Source organism: Falco naumanni, chromosome 5 (assembly GCF_017639655.2).
Source record: "Falco naumanni isolate bFalNau1 chromosome 5, bFalNau1.pat, whole genome shotgun sequence".
Lineage (NCBI taxonomy): Eukaryota > Metazoa > Chordata > Aves > Falconiformes > Falconidae > Falco > Falco naumanni.
Window position 1 is genome coordinate 7,551,000 of NC_054058.1, and position 16,562 is coordinate 7,567,561.

At 41.8% G+C, this 16,562-nt stretch overlaps 1 protein-coding gene across 1 annotated transcript; it reads left to right on the forward strand.

The window, feature by feature from the left end:
• Window positions 1-4,051: 4,051 nt before the first annotated feature.
• LOC121088970 (lymphotactin-like) lies at window positions 4,052-7,920 on the forward strand. Its single transcript, XM_040595677.1, is given in 4 exon segments — window positions 4,052-4,182; window positions 4,185-4,286; window positions 6,825-6,942; window positions 7,683-7,920. Coding segments are annotated over 4 exon segments (366 nt in total). The 5' UTR covers window positions 4,052-4,142; the 3' UTR covers window positions 7,789-7,920.
• The last annotated feature ends 8,642 nt before the right edge of the window (window positions 7,921-16,562 follow it).

The window sequence follows — 16,562 nt, forward strand, 5'->3', positions numbered from 1 at the left end:
TCAGGTACCTATGAAATCAGCGTGAAATCTACACAGTAAAAATAATGAAAAGCAAAGGAAGAAGGGGGAGATGAAAGTCACATAAATATCACAGCTGCATGTCACTTACTGGTGATTTTTAAACCAGTACTCCAAACTGTTAAACAGTGCAAAACCAAAATACATTAACGTCAGATTTGTCCCACCTAACTTCACTCACTTATTATGTCCAGCATAAGATACATACATATATTGCTACTGTAAATCATGAAGACAGACACATATCCCCTGAGGGTTGTATCTGCCACCCTAAGAACAGTTGTCTGAGATACAGATGTGTCTAAGCTGAGGTACTTGGGTGTCCTTTGAAAGTCACTGAATTCCCTGATCAGTCTTCAAAAGTGACGGTGACCTGCTGGCACATCTTCAAGTTCAAGGGGCTGCTGAACATTCACTATAGATGCTCATTTCTAGGAGTGCATAAGAATTTACTTGTTTGTGAAGATCTTGGCCTCTCTTTTTTGAAAGCTAACTACAAGATGAGAAGATGCAATGCTTCAGACCATTCGCCCTGGTAAGTAAACTCTGATATTAGGCCTGACACTTCTGCCTAGTGCATATTGGGTTTTTTTTTCCTTCAGCAGGGTTGCTGACATGCAACAAGGTATATACTACAATTATTTCAGTGACTTTGTTAAAAATTAAGAAAACTATTGCATTCAGCAGTTGGCTATGAGCTGTGCTAAAGCAGGCCCTGACTTTGCCTCCTGCTGGGTGTGAGCAGTCTCACGCATCCCTTCACCTCTCCGTGTCCCAGCCACCGTATTGGTAAAATACCAGAAAAAGGCAGGTTGCTTTGCATGGACAGGGGTGGGAGGACTTAGGAGAGCCCTTGAACATCTCAAGAAGGAGCTTGCTGTTGCTGTCCTCTCCCAGGGTTGTGTGTCCCAGCCTCTCGACACATCATACAGGAAGCCTAGGAGACTAACTCAAAGCCTGTGGTTTTCTGCACGAGCAGGCTCCAAAGGTCACATACTGATCCATCTCCACATCCATACCTGCGATACCCACTGTCTGCACCTGCCTTCTCTCAGCAAAGAGTGCACGTGTTAAACGTGAGATGTGGAAGGGAAAAGGGGGCAGCTCTCATGGTACACACAACATTGTACCTGTAGCCAAGAGTTTGGGAAGCATCACGGTAGTTAGCCATCTGTATCCAAAATTCAGACTTCACAAACTATTAGAGAACTCCATAATCATACTGTGCCTTTTGTCTGTGGGTGTATCATAAGGTGCAAATGATAATTTTACTCCAGAATGCTTTGAAAGCAGCCTATGTTAACCGAGCCATGCAAGAGGCAGCCAAGCCCCCAGACAAGTATCATTAGCGTTCAACTTATCCAGAGCTGAGAAGCAGTTATAGGAAAAGTACTTTGGGCACTTATTAGCTGTCTTTTGAACATGGCTTACCAGCAAGAAAACAGAAAGACTATACATCTGACCATGTTGTGCTAAGCTTTTGCCACAGCACAGAGGTACATGCAAAATGAGCCTTATGCAACACTGGAACATCAATACCAAATAGCCACAGACAGGGCTGTGGGACTGAAGCCTGTAAAACTCTTCTCCAAAACAGAGACTTTACTGGACATAAGCCAGCTACACAGAACAACAGCCCAGAAAGCCACAGCAAATGAGAACTACAAAGAGGGGAAAACTTGCCACAGGGCAATTTTTCCATCCCACCTTAAAAATGGTGGAAAACGGAAGAAGCACCACACTTTCTAGCAATACCTCAGGGATGAATTGATAACTTTCAGAAGCTTCTGTGGGAAGAACTGATTTTTCCTGAGCTGGCTCATGCTCAATACAGCTGGTGACCCTTCCTCTCAAAGCTGTAGACAGTGAGTATGTACATACATGTACATACCATAGCAGTGAGCCCAAGTGGGTTGCATCTCCTCTTTTAACGGGGAGAAAACCATCAATCAAAAAAATTCTATCTTGCATCTTAAAACTGACAAGCAGCAAGAAGTTAGAATATCTCATTCAAGGAGTGATTTCAGGCAGGGTTCAGCATAACACCAGACTGCAACGCTCCTTGAATACAAACTTAACATAGATTTCCCGGTAGTGCTATGAGGTCAGAAGTTATGCCCCTGTGTGGCATCAGGCATGTCCTTTAGGGGCTTTGGTTGAAGCTTTGGCTTCCATTTTCTTGCAGCTTCATTAGTGTTGCAATGGGCTTAGCGGGCATTCAAGTAAAGCAGCAAGTACCTTATACCTGCTTACTGTCTGCTTTTGCCGTTGCTTTTCCCTGGGTTGCACGGTATATGTAAGATGAAAGAATCCAACCAAAAGGAACAAAGAAGGTACGTGTATATACAAGTGCACCAAGCAGCGTGTTCTCTACCTGCAACACCTATAGACTGTTCCTGAGGTTACAGACCAGCTATTAGGAGCCTAGGAGTCAAGCATTTGACCTTAGTTCTTACCTTGATCTTAATTAGCCTGAGCGATCTTAGGGAATTTAATTCCACATGCTGTTACACTGATGTTGTCAAGAATTTGGAAAACTGGAAGTAACCAGCTGAAGCAAGGCCTGGAGGTAAGAGCAGGGGAAACTTCAGACTCGCATGAATGGATGCTTACTCCAGGCTTTGCACTGACAGCTGTTCTGCACCGCCGCCTTACAGTCCCAGGCATCGGGCAGCCTGGTGCTTACCCACTCACACCAGCCCTGCCTGGGTCTCCGTGGGCCTAGCCAAGCATTGCTTTTTGTACCAGGCTTCAGAATGTAGAGCATGAGAGACCATTTCTGCTCAGAGGCTCTGAATGACGATGCCAGCTCAGGTGCTGCTTCATGTGTGGCCTGGAAGTCCACAGCTTGCCTGAAAAGTATTTGCAGGCAAAAAAACCACTGGTATAGAATCATAGAATCTTATAGGTTGGAAAAGATGTTTAAGATCATCAAGTCCAACCATAAAGATAACACTGCCAGCTCTCCACCACTAACCCATGTCCTTAAGTGTCACATCTACATGTCTTTTAACTATCTCCAGGGATGGTGACTCGACCACTTCCTTGGGCAGCCTGTTCCAGTGCTTGACAACCTTTTTGGTGAAGAAATCTTTCTTAATGCATGTAGCAATGCTGTAGTGCTCTGAGTAGTAACACAGACCACCTTACCACAATACAGAAAGGGCACCTAAAACTAAGTAACAGGACTAACAAAGACCACAAAAAACAAAACTTTTGATAGAGGTACAACTGGAACAAGTTGACAGACCTGTTCTCAACACCATGTTTACATAGAAATGCAATTAACTTTTTTCCTCTTTCCTATAAATTCTGCCTCTCTGATTGTCTGGCTACTTTCTTGGGCTCCATTCCTTATACTAGAACGACCACAGCACAAGCAAACAAAAGAAAAAAAAAAGGGAAAAAAAAAAATCAAAAAAAGACCCCGCACCAAAACCCCACGAACAACTTTATACTCTTACTCCTCTTTGAAACCACTGTATTTTAGTTATGCCTGACTCGCAGGTGGGCTAGTGGATCTGGCTCTGCATGTAAAAGTACGTTCACTCTTCCTTCTCCCAGCACATGGCAAATACCAGCTTTGACCATATCAAATCACAGAGAAAACAGAATTTGACACTCTCCACCATACACAGGAAACAGGAGTGATACCCCTCCAAACCTACACATTAAAGCGACCAACTATCTACAGCCACCACGGAAAAAGCCAAGACGTTCCTGTTTCCATAATCCTTTAGCTCACAGTTCCCCTTTTCAGTGGTCCGTGGTCCATTGGTCAAAGAGGTACCTCTGAAAGTTACTCTGTGCCTCTGCAGTGCGGTTTAGCTACAGCTCTCTAAATTGAGTTGTGAAAGGACAGGAACATTCATTAAAGGTTTCCACTACAGAACAAGAGCTCTCACTTTCTGCAGCTTGAAATAAACCCTACTTGCAACACAGAAGCAAGTGCAACCACAGCAGGGTTTGAGCAGGAAAAACCTTCACAGGGGGGCTAGTGAAGGACGAGTGGGGGAAAGGAGGTGGTTCTCTGTCACCAGAAAAAGTACTGCCACTCAATTTTTTCCACTTATCGTCAGCCCCCCCATGACGCCCCAAAAGCGAAGACAAGAACTGACCACTGAATGACAATATATAAACCTGGTGAAAGAGGGCTGACAATAGCCACTTCTCTGCCTTGACAAAGAAGTCACCAGCAATGAAGCTCCACGCTGCAGCTATCCTCGTCATCTTCTGGCTTGGCATCTTCACTCTGCACACAGTGAAAGGTAAGTTTACAGCCCAAAAGGAATACAGGAGTTGCTTCCCATTGTACCAGTGGTCTGATGAGCAGGATACATTCTCAGCCAGAGCTGATTCATAAGGTAAATCTTGCAAGAAATCCAAATCAGAACTGCAAGAAAGGCACCTTTATGGGAGATTTCATCTGATGCCCTGCCAATTAGTGGTTGGCTTCTGCTTTAATGCATGGAGAGTTTCTGTGCCATTGTTATCTCTCTTAGAATCATGAAATCTTGAAGACACAATGTCTTTTAATCTCGCTGATGTCATATAGCAATAAGTTCTATAGGTTAATAATATTTTATGAAAAATATCTCTTGAATAAGATGTATTTTTTTCTTTTTCCAGATATACTACTTTTACATGTTTTGGGTTTTGGTTTTTTTTCTAACTATATAGCCTTAATCCCTCTAATGTCCCTATTTTAAAAAGTTCTTCCAGTTTATATCACATTTTGCCTATTTGCTTGTTTCTGTCCAAATGTTTTGTACAGATCAGCAAACTATGAACAAAAACTGCAAAGGAGAGCAATGGATTTATGCAATGTCTTCTCTCTGTTCCTGATTTCATACAGTCTAACAGCTTACTTGGGACCATTTATGAGCACTGATATGAGCCATGTTTATTAGCCATGCTTTAAATAAGTTTGTCTACAGTGATGTTTAGGTCTGTAACTTTTGGATTAGGCTACACATGTGAAAACATGAACATACACACATAAGCACATGTCTTCTTATACACAATCAGATTCACACAAACACATAAAAATCACAGAAAACACTCATATGCAAACCCACAAAAATATGCAAAGAGGAACACATAGAAAAAGCATCTTCACAAAACCACACCAAAACCAAACTGAGACCTGCTAAGCATAAAAAATTATGTAGCTACACACTGGTTATGTGCTGCTACAGCTAAATCATACTACATTCTCTTACATGGATTAACACTACTGCTGCTCATTTCTTCATATCACAGACAACCAGCTTGTCATGTCATTCTCCAGGTTGTATAGTTTGCCATAAATATCACCAAGTCTGAAAAAGCACATTGAGGTGGCGTGCAAGGGATAGAAAAAGGATTAGAAAGAAGAATGATAAAGAAAAAAAACCAAAACAACCCAACAGAAAAAGGGTAGTTATAGGTGCAGAGCAGTTCAGGTTTGTTGCCAGGCTTAGAGAAGCTCTGCTGGTATTCCCCACACACATTCCCTGGAGATAGGTTAGTAGCAGAGAGAATATTTCCAGGACTAGTAAGGATTGCTTGACTATCTTTGAGGTCTTTAAATGCCACATTTTGAAAACCAGTCTGAGGCTGTAAGAAACGTATTTGTAATGAATCATCAAAAAATACATCGTGTTACTCATGACTAAAGCAAGATCAGAAGAGATATTCCTTCAGGCAAACAAAATCTCAAGAATGAGCAACTCTGCCAGTACCCGTGCGCTGACTATGCTACAGCTTCTGCAAAGGCTGGTGTGTGTTTGCCTCGGCTATTCCAATTATTTCAAACAAAGAAAAGCTCACAGACAATGAGATTATGTGAAGCAGGTTTTATATTTTGCAAGTTGTACCTGAACAGCTCTTGGACTTTTCTGAAGCTGGTTTCTCCACACATTTAAAAAAAAAAAAAAAAACACAAAAAACCAAAACAAACTCAGAATACAGCAGTGTTCTGTTTGCCCCACTCATGCCTTCCCAAACCTGTCTCTGATGGGGAGAAAACCAGAAAGTAGCAAGTGGGGCCTTCCAGTCATGTATACATATACTCCATCTCACTTAAATGACCTCCCATTTTTAGTTATCATCACGTAAGGTAACAAGGGCCCAGAGAATTTTACACTGATACCACAATCCTCTTTATTAATCACCAGTGCATTTCCCTGAAATGCATAAAAATGTTGAGGAAAGAGATGATTAAGTAGCACTCCATTGCCTATGAAACCAGACTTATAGCAACAATATTTAAGTACTTAGTCTTCTGGCAGATATACCTCTCTCTCTTTCAAGATTTTTTTTTTTTAATGCTGGTTTTGGATGTCCAGTGTGAGACAAGTAGCCACGTTTTCCTTTCCTTCACTTGGAAAATAGGGGGAATTACTGATCCACATTCAGATGGCATTTAGACGTCCATCCCATAAAGGTGCTGGTTCTAGGCGCTACTCCATATGGACACTTATCTGCAGATGATACAGACCTAATTATGAATGATGCCAAATATTTTGTCTGCTATTGAAGCAGTGACTCCCTCGGGGCAGAACAACTACACAGTTGTTCAGGAGAATGGGTGAAAATTGGTGGCTTAACTGAAATAGCAGTAACACTTCAGAGATGGTAGGCTGCATCACAAAAATGTACCTTAAGCTTTCTGCGTAACTGGTATTGTGGTTGTACATCATAAGACACTCATGTTCTAATCACTACTGGAAATCTGCTGGAATTCACAATTATTAAGTAACAATGGCTAAATATTGATACAGTATTGACTGCCTTTGTCATTTCTCTATTTTTTCCCCTTCTAGGAAGCATTGCAAGTCAGTCCATGGCCAAATTCAGTTGTGTACGTCTGTCTACCCGGCAACTCAATATCCGAAATCTTGTCAACTATGAAAAGCAACAAGTTCCAGTAGATGCCATCATGTAAGTATCCAGTGCCCAGTTCACCTTCAGATTCATCTATGCAAACACACTTACCATTGAAAAGGAAAAGGGAATCAGAAGACACTTCATGGCTCAACTCACTATATCTGGCTAGTTCGGATCACCCTTCCATTCCCCCATGAAGCGGTCACCTGGCAGCGGAGGGAGTGAGGGAAGAGGAGTGGGTCTCAGAGAGCTGGGAGATGTACGCTGCTCACAAAAGCTGACTGAAATCTCACTGAACAGCCTGATCTTTTGTGCCCAGAAAGTGGGAAAGATCTCAGTGAGGGGTCAGGGTGGAGCAGTCAGAAGCCCAGTGCACTGAACTGAGCCAAAGGGAAAGGTCATGTAGAAGAGTTTGGGGTAACTCTGACTCCTGCTAGGAGCTGTGTTTGGTCTTTTGATCTCATGAGCATACGTTTTTATCAAATCTGGGATCTGCTCCTAGGAAGTAAATGTTCATCATGATTTCATATAAAATCTCAGAATACCAGGTATGTTCAGTTTTCTAGGTATCAGTATATATGGACATGACCATGTATGTTACATATGTACCTGTGTCATAATAGGGAACTAATGTTGCTAACTGCTTTTATTCCAACGAGCAACTACAAACTCTGGCATGTGATGTGGTTTTACCACATTATTCCTCATGTTCTGCATTAAAAAAAAGAACAGCAAACCTGAGTTTGGTGACTGGAATTTAATGGCCACCTGGTTTGTTTTCTTTCTTTCTACAGGTTTATCACTGCAAAAGGTATCAAGATCTGCGTAAGCCCTGATCACAAACAGGCGCAGGCTGCTATAAAGAAAATAGACCAAACACGTACCACCAAAGGCAAATGATACTGTCCTAGGCAAGCATCTAAGGCCAACCAAATGGAATCATCATCAGTGCTGCACATCACAGGGAAGAAAACCTTAGTATCTGCCTTTAATTCCTATTTATTAGTTGGCAATAAATCTCTGAACAAGCATGAACTCAACAGAATCTGTTCATCACTGGCTGACTCCTTTGTTTTATAGCTGGACTCTGTTACACTGTTTATTTTCTAAAATGCTTGCTAATATTTATTTACAACTGAATGTAGATATCTTCTCATCCTTGTTGTCCTGACCAGTATGGTGTTTAAGGGTGAGGCAGATACTTTCACATACTGTAGCAAAGAAGATGACCTTGCACAGAGCTGGATGAATGATGACGGAGGTCAGAATGTTCTGCATTGAGTGGGTTTGAGAAGGTGCTGTATCATTTAATGGTTACTCATGCCTATATAATCTCTTAAGTAAACTAATCTTGTGTTTCAGGCTCTGATCACCTGATCAGTGTGATATTCAGAAGGAGATTCTTGGGTCTTCTAGTACACAGTATTGACTATTAGCTGAGTCCACAATGACGTATGGATACTCCTCACAAGGGGATGACATGGAGTAATTCAGTGTAACTCTATGAATTAACCCCATTCAGCTTTGTACTGGGGAAGAGTTATCCTACCCACTGACATCTGTTAAGTCACTTCAGTTTTACTCTCGTGTGAGACAAACCTGAAGTAACTGTTTTACTTTTTCCTTTGCTTTTCTCTGAATAAGCAAGAACAGACCATGTCTGGAATCTGTATTTCACAAACTCATAGGAACTCCCTGCCCTACTGAACTATGTATATGTAAACATCTTGTATTTTTAAAATTGATAAATTCTACTGACAGAAGGGTTTTAATTTTAATAAAGTTAATATAAACCTGGAATCAAACGGTACACTTATCTGCTAATATGTAATACAGATGGAGATTGTTGAAACTGGTGCCAAGATGACAGCATAAATCTGAGAATTTCTGGGCAAGCCAGCTAGAGCTGACACTACTGCCCACTCGTGACTCAGATTGTTCAAAAGCAATCTGATTCTGAGCTTTCCACACCATATTTCAGCTGTAAAGCCCATATTTCAGACAATATCTCTTCAAGAGTTCAGGTACTTCAAAGTCAGACTTCATACAATGCTAGGAAGATCTACATGTTACCAGCAGCAGACACAGAAGAACTTGGGACAGAGAGAGAAAAAAACTGGCATTTGAGGAGCTTGAGGGATGGAGGAAAGGTACAGGCAGAGGGACTCCAGGAATAAACTTCCTCTCATACTACCACATATATGTAGCCTGCAACACTGCTAAACTATGGGCTTCTCATCGCAAAGAACCTCTTAGAAATACACATGAAGATAAAGCACTTCCAAACTACATTATAGAAACAAAATCACGTTACTGTAAAAGCCAGTCTTTACAGTTCCCTGCTCTGGTCAAGTCTGCAGACAGAATTTGTCTCCTGTGGCTCACTGTTTTTTATAGGTCAGTCCTGTGTAGGGAAATGCATTTAGTTTCACTATCCAGGACAGGTATTAATGCAGTGCTACTGCTGAGGCAGGGAAGAGAAGGATGACTGTACATGTTACATGACAGAACAGAGCCAAGGCAGGCTACTGAGCCTCCATTATACAGAGTGATGCTTCCTTACTGAAATTCTCAATATCATCTACACTAGAAAAACAAACAAACAAACAAAAAAAAAACCAACCAGTTTTTGCTACAAACTTCGTATGAAGAGCTTTACAGGTAGAAAGAAATGTTGAGTGAAGATATTTCTGGAGTATGGCAATATATAAACTTTTCATTCATTTTGAATCACCAATCTCAAGGCCCCAGTCTCTCATATTGTAGACAACAGAAGCACTTCTGTTCCCTTCAGCATCATCAGACTATCAGCAGGCTATAAAACCAGGTCATTTATAAAAGCATTTTTATGGTAAGCTCTCTCTGATGAATATCATCAGCTTCCACTGATCAAATTCATCCAGGACCAGAACTAACTAGCATGCTTTTAGCAGGCAGAATTTTAATTGCTTTGCTCACACTCAGTAGTATCTTATCCTGGAATTAATCTTGCTGAAGTGAATATAATTTTTTTTTAATTAGGACTATCACAACCTGAGGATATATTAATTAACCATCACATAGCAATTAATACTTTATATCTGCTCATCCTCATCACAGTTCATAGTATGATTAATAATAATTTTTAAGAGTGAATTGTCCTATTTAATAATTACATCTTGTTTGTTATACCTTGCAAGATCTGTAATGATCCTTGTACACTTCTTGGGAGTTATTTGCTATGGGTGAACAATGCTCTCAACATCTTTTCCTCCTCAGCCATTAAACCCCAGGGACTTCCCTGTCTTTCCCTGACCATTCCCTACTCCAGTCCTTGCTGTGGTCCCAGTTGTGTGCTATTTTTGTCATCTCTAGCTGTGCACAATCTGGAAGCTTATCTGTAATGGCACTGCTCCTGCCTAGCACTTTTCCCTGAGGCTCTCAAAATGCTTTAGAAAGAACAGAAAGTATGATTAAACCTTTTCACACACACACACACACACGGAAAGTGCAAAATGAAGAACTCAAGTGCTGCTGTTGTGTTGGAGGCAATTAAGAACCATAGTCTCGGTCTGTCCAACATCCTTAGGAAAAATCTCGCTTAGAAAAACAGGAAGTTAGACTCCAAGGTACATCTGAAAATCTGGGGCTGTGGCTGCACTAATGTCCTCCCTCCACCTGGCTGCCCAGCATTTCTTCTCCAAGTGAGGCAGGGAGCAGGGGGCTCACAGTGAATCCTTCCCTTCCTGCTCATCCTCTGCTAGGTTGCAGCCTGTAACATGAACACGATTTCCTTTGACTCCTTTTGCAAGATCTGTGCCCGACTCTGCCAGAAAAGACCCTCCAAATACACACGGCAGACCAGAGGGCAGCGATATTTGAAACAAGTCAAGCATTTCTCTTGTGTCGCACACCACTCGCTCAGTTTCCAAAGGGACTGAAGCAATGTGCTGTGCTCAGATCTTTAGCACAGGGGACAGACAGCAAGGGACACAGCGAACAAACCCTCAACCTGTGTTCACAGCTTCACTAACTTCAATGGAGGCAGACAGGACAACTACCCACTCCTCTGGGCATGCCGGCTTTTTGCACTAAAAGAGTACTTCCTGGGCAATGACTTTATGTAGCTGCAGCTGATGTATTCTTTTCACTGCTTATTTTTAAATAACGAACTAAAAACTTAAGGTTTTATAATGACAATTGGCTTTTCTGGAAAAAAAAATACAACATTCAATCCTTAACCCCCAGTGATAAGCTGGAATATTCTTTGATTGGTATTTGACATGCCTTCTGACTATCATTTGTGCTTTGCTTTACACTGCAGGTTTTCATCAGCTGATCACCTATTTTAACAGATCACCCAAGACACTACATGGGAAGAAGAAAATGGAGGAGGACTGGGCACCTGTGTGCAAATGTTCATGCAACAGTGATGCTATTTTGCCAAATATTGCTACATGACATGATAAGTAAGGCATGTTAATTCAGCAATTACAAATATTTTCTTCTCTCATCCCCATGGAACAGTGCACTGCATGGATTTTGGAAAGCCAAACCTTATATTTAAAACTGAAAATTAATTGATTACTTAATCCAAATTATTGGGGTTTGCTACAGAAGATGCTAATTCAAATTTTATGGCAAACCAGTAGAGGAGAAGGTGAGAGGAAAGGTAGGTGGGTAATAAAAAGGAATGGAGTGACAGGGAGTTGTTTCAGGAGAAAGTGGTATGAGGTAGCTGCTGTTAAATCCTTAGTAAGTCACAATCTTTTAGCAGCTCATTTGCTCTCTGGAGTTGTCACCTCTGCTCTGGGGCATATGCGCTAGGGTAAGGTTCTCATCACCTTGGGGAAACAGAAGCTTAAACGATGTGTCATAAACCTGGAAGCCCCAAGCTATACTCTCCCAGTAGCAAAGTTTTAGGAATCAATAAGTTGAAAACATCTGAAATTACTACACTGTAAGTGGTTGCCAGTGTAATTCAGAATACAAATTTTAGCTGAGCATTTGATTTGAACAGCATGATAAAACTGTATCTATATAGCGCGTTCTGTGATCAGCAACACCACGGCTACATGCCCCAGGGAGCCCATCCGCTCTCCAGGTAGGTCTAAGGCCCGCCCTGCAGCAATACCTGACCTGTGCTGCGAGCACCCTTCTGACTCCCCTCACTGCCTGCCACGATGCCTGTGCACTTACTAACACTGCGAGCTATTTCTCTCTGCTGTTTCCCACCCCATGCTATCCACCTACAAGTTGTATTTTGGTTAGGACATCTGAGAAGAAGGGAACAGACCTGGCAGGACAACAGCTACAGAGGTTGCCCAGAAGATTTAAAACATATTCTGCTGTTATGTCGTGGTTTACCTTCCCCTCATTTCACCTGACAGCTAAAGGCAGCGGAGGGAAGGGAAATTGTGCAACAAAGAACTAATGCCAAAAGCAGAGAAGAAAACCTATTTCACCTGATCCTTCTCAACCTTTAGCCTAGGAAACATTAAAACAACCGAACCAGCAGGTTCAGACTGACAAAAACTAGTGTTTCCATATTTGTACAATCTACCTGTGTGTTCCTGCATTTCCAACAGGAAAGGAAGTACTGACAAAAACACCTTGTCTGCTAATAATTTCACCATCATTAGAAACAGGATACATCAGCCCATAGACCCCATACAGAAAACGACCAGAGCAAACCATGGACACACCTTCCAGCACCTGATCTCCAGGGAGTTTGAGAAGCCTGTCATATGAAACAGGAAATAAATATCCCAAAACCATGTATGGGATTGCAATTTAAATAAACCCCCTAACTTTGCAAAGCTCATTTGAGACATTTCCAGAGCATGTGCTGGTTCAAGGCCTACTTACTGCCCCTACCCTCTTCCTTTAAAGAGATCACAGAAAACGGAGTTGCACAGCAAGCCCTTTCCTGGACAAGTTTTGGTTTTGCTTCGTGTCTGACTGTGGCTTAGAACAAAAGAGTCTAGACCAAATTGCTACATGTTATGCAAAGAAAGAGGCTGGTCCTGTCTCAAAACACAAGAAAGGCACTCCAAAAATGCAAACTCATGTCCTGCTCTATTAACGACTTAATTGTTCATTTTTGTGCAGTGGCTGTCACTTGATTTGGGCTGATTATTATTTATTATAATGAATACTTCTTGCATTAGGCCCTTAAAAACTGAAGAGAAAAAAACACCAACCCAAACCTCAAAAGCTATTTAGAAATTGTAAGAGCTGAAACTAATCTGATAACTTTTTTGTTCCAATTGAGTCTCTGAGCCTTTTAGTTCCACACTGAGGTTACAGTTTCCTCAAGAACCATTAGGTGAAGAAGGGTTTGTTTTAAAAGTAATCACTAGGACTTGGAGTCCCCCTGAAACGTTGGCATTGGAAAGAATAAGAATTTTCTACATATGTACCCCTTTCCCACTATGCCACTACCTTTTTTGGCAAAACCAGGATGTGACAACTGAACAACAGTACATCAGCTCCATGCAGGAAGGCTCGTGTTAATCACTTTCTTCTCTGCCTTGGAACAGAAGCCACCAGCAATGAAACTGCATCACAGTTATTCTGGTCATCTTTTGGCTTAATATCTTCACTGTGCACAAAGTGAGACACAAATTTGCAAGCCAACAGGAAGAGAGGAATTCCCAACCCCAGTGTACCTGTAGTCTGATGAGTTCAGGATTCATTCTCAGCCAGAGTGGATTCATGTGATCAAATCAGCAAGATCCTGTGGAAGAGGGTTACAGCGTAAGTTGCCTACATGGAAGATTCATCTTGGTGGTGGGCTTCCACCTGAAAGCAAGGAGAGTTTCTATGCCTTATTTTCTCTCCTGTAAGTATGAAGTCTTGAAGCCATAGATATAGGTAATGTCTTTTAATCTCACTGATGCCTTACGGCAATGAGCTGCACAGGTTAATAATTTATGAAGATTCCTGAGTCAGTTTCAGATAGTTTTTCCCCTTCTTGCTGTGCATACTCGTAGTTCACCTCTTATTTGCTCTCTAATCTATACAGACCTCATCTTCCAGTATCCTCAATTTATCAGTCAGTCAGCTCTCTGACAATGCATCTTACCTTTTTCTGGGGTTCTTATCTTCCTGATAAATATGTTCTAGAAGTGAGGAGAGTGGAAACAAAAAGAGCATTCAAGACAACGGGGTACGAGTGATTTATATAATGAAATTATTCCTGACTTTGTACACTTCAGACCTTAAGACCACTGCTGCCCATTATTTACAGTGGTGATGTGATATAGCCTTGAATGCACAGACCATGCCTGCTGCTGAAGCTCTCACATGCTGTGCATCATCACAAATGGAAGAAAAATCTTTGCATAGACTTGAGAGGGCAAAAAATCACACACATATAGCCTCATGCAAACCCATCAAAATGCAAAGATGAAGGCACAAAAATTCACATTCACAATACAAGGGAAAGCCAAAACCAAGGATGTAGAGGAATGTTGCTGGGTTAATTAACATTGATAACATACAGCTGTGGGCTGGCTTCAGGGGCGGCGGGTTGGCCGATGTAGACAAGGTGCATCTGTGGCTGCTTCTGTTGAGAAGTTGGGCAGCCGAGGAAGAGAGAGGAGGAAGAAGCAGAGAGAAGGAAGAGCGAGAGTGCCCTGGATGAGGGGAGACTAGGAGAAGGCAGCATAAGGACTGGCATGAAGAGCATGTTGGTATGTGATGGTAAAAGACCTTGCTGCAGCTGGCTAGTTTGCAGAGTGCTGCGACACAAGGACACCTCTAACTTTTTTGTGATATAACCCATGCATGCCCTGAGGTTACTGCCACTATTTTTGCTGCTGCTTATTCTGAGCAATTTCATGGAGGGTAGTTCCATGTGTGATCTTTCTTGTTTGCAGCATTGTTAGTAGCTTTTCAGAGCTAAGTAATCCTGTTTTCTGGGAGGGATAATTTGCTATAAAACATGTCCATGGGGGGGGAGAGACATGCAGGAGAAAGTTTGTGGAAAAATACCCTGGGATAAAAAAAAAAAATACCCTGGGATTTTTTGCTGTTAAATACAAGAGATATGCAGAGGTGACAAGGCTCAGAGGAGTAACCAAGGTAAATAATAGGTCTGTTGACTAACATGCTATAGAAGAAACATTATGCCAAAAACAAAGTGAAAAAGAGTCAAAAAAACATGGCTTGGAGATCAAGTTGTGAGGATGCTTTTCAAGAACTTTGATGTTGGTTGCAAGGTGAGTTTGGTTTTTTTTTCTAAAAAGCCAGTGCTACAGGTACAGAAGGCAGCCATACATTTTATGAGGGGAAAAAATTGCAAGGAGTAAAAACAGGGGAGATGGATTGGTCCTGTCATGTAAAGAAGAATTCGAGAGGGAACGACGGGCAAGAATAGTAGTGGCAAAGGAGTGTGGGAGGCAGACAGAAGGAGAAAAGGCAAAAGAGGATCAGAAAAATGAATGGCAGGAGATAAGAAATTAGATAAATGGAATTCTAGATGTGGACCTTGGTGCTCATGGCATTTTCTGGTTTCTCTTAGAAGGCTGGTTCCTGCAGCATGAGTTGAGAACATGCTTATAGATGCTATAAGCTCCTTGGTAAGACCCACCCACACCTTTAGGCTCTCATCTCCATCATAGTAAACCCTCAGTGCATTCCCTCTGCAGAACACACTTGCATGGGGAAGAGAGGAATAATGACTGGGATCACCATCACTTCACGAGCAGTCACTACAAAGCTGTTGGCCTTTTGATGCTTCATTCCTTTTATACATTCCCCTGCATACCAGGGGAAGGAGGGGGTGGCTTCTATTTTTGGATGCCTATCTTAAGACAAATTAACCTTCATTTTTGGAGCTGCTGTGTATACAGAATTTATAGGTGCTGTACAGTACTGGAAGTTGGCACCCAAAATAAAACCACTGCGGTTTATACACGTGAAGAAAAAGGGAGCATGGTTTTCATCCTCTGTAACTGCTGATATATACCTGGAGAACATTTTGAGATGTTCCCACCAGTGGTACTTAGTGCTGCTCCACAAACATACCTCTTTTCTAAGCATATATGAGGCTTTTTGCCAGGTACTTTTATCCTTTAGCTTCATAACTTTTCCACCAGCTATTTGCTGTATATGAGACTGTTCAGAGTGGTTCACAGTTGCAGGCAGCAACACTAACTATACATACATTGCACATCAGTATAACAATATAAACTTGTACTATACTTGTAATTACAGTGAATTAGAATTTTAAAAATTAGAAACCAGAAGTGTAATGGCTGCCTGGCTTTGCTTGTCTTCTGCAGGTTCCTTACTATAGCACACCACAAGATCTATGTGAGGACTGACCTCCAGTGGGTGCAAGATGCCATGAAAATACCCCATGAAAGACAGGTCAAAAAAAATGACCTTCCAGCAAAGCCATAAGCACCAGTCTTAACACACAAAAAGCAAGACAAGTTCCCAAACCCTCAAGCAAAGTCAGTCCAAAGACCACCTCCAAAAGCACACCAAGGACTGCATTTTTTTCCAAAGACCGTGCCCACTCCTGATATTCCTCCAAAGATCCTATCATCTACCAAACGCACAAAGCTCCATTCACTCCCAAGCTTGCTCTCTCTCACAGCCCCAGATGCTTCCCCAAATGTATCCTCAGGGCCACAATCTTTCCCAAACCAGCTCCCAAGGCCACGTCCATTCCTAAAGTTATA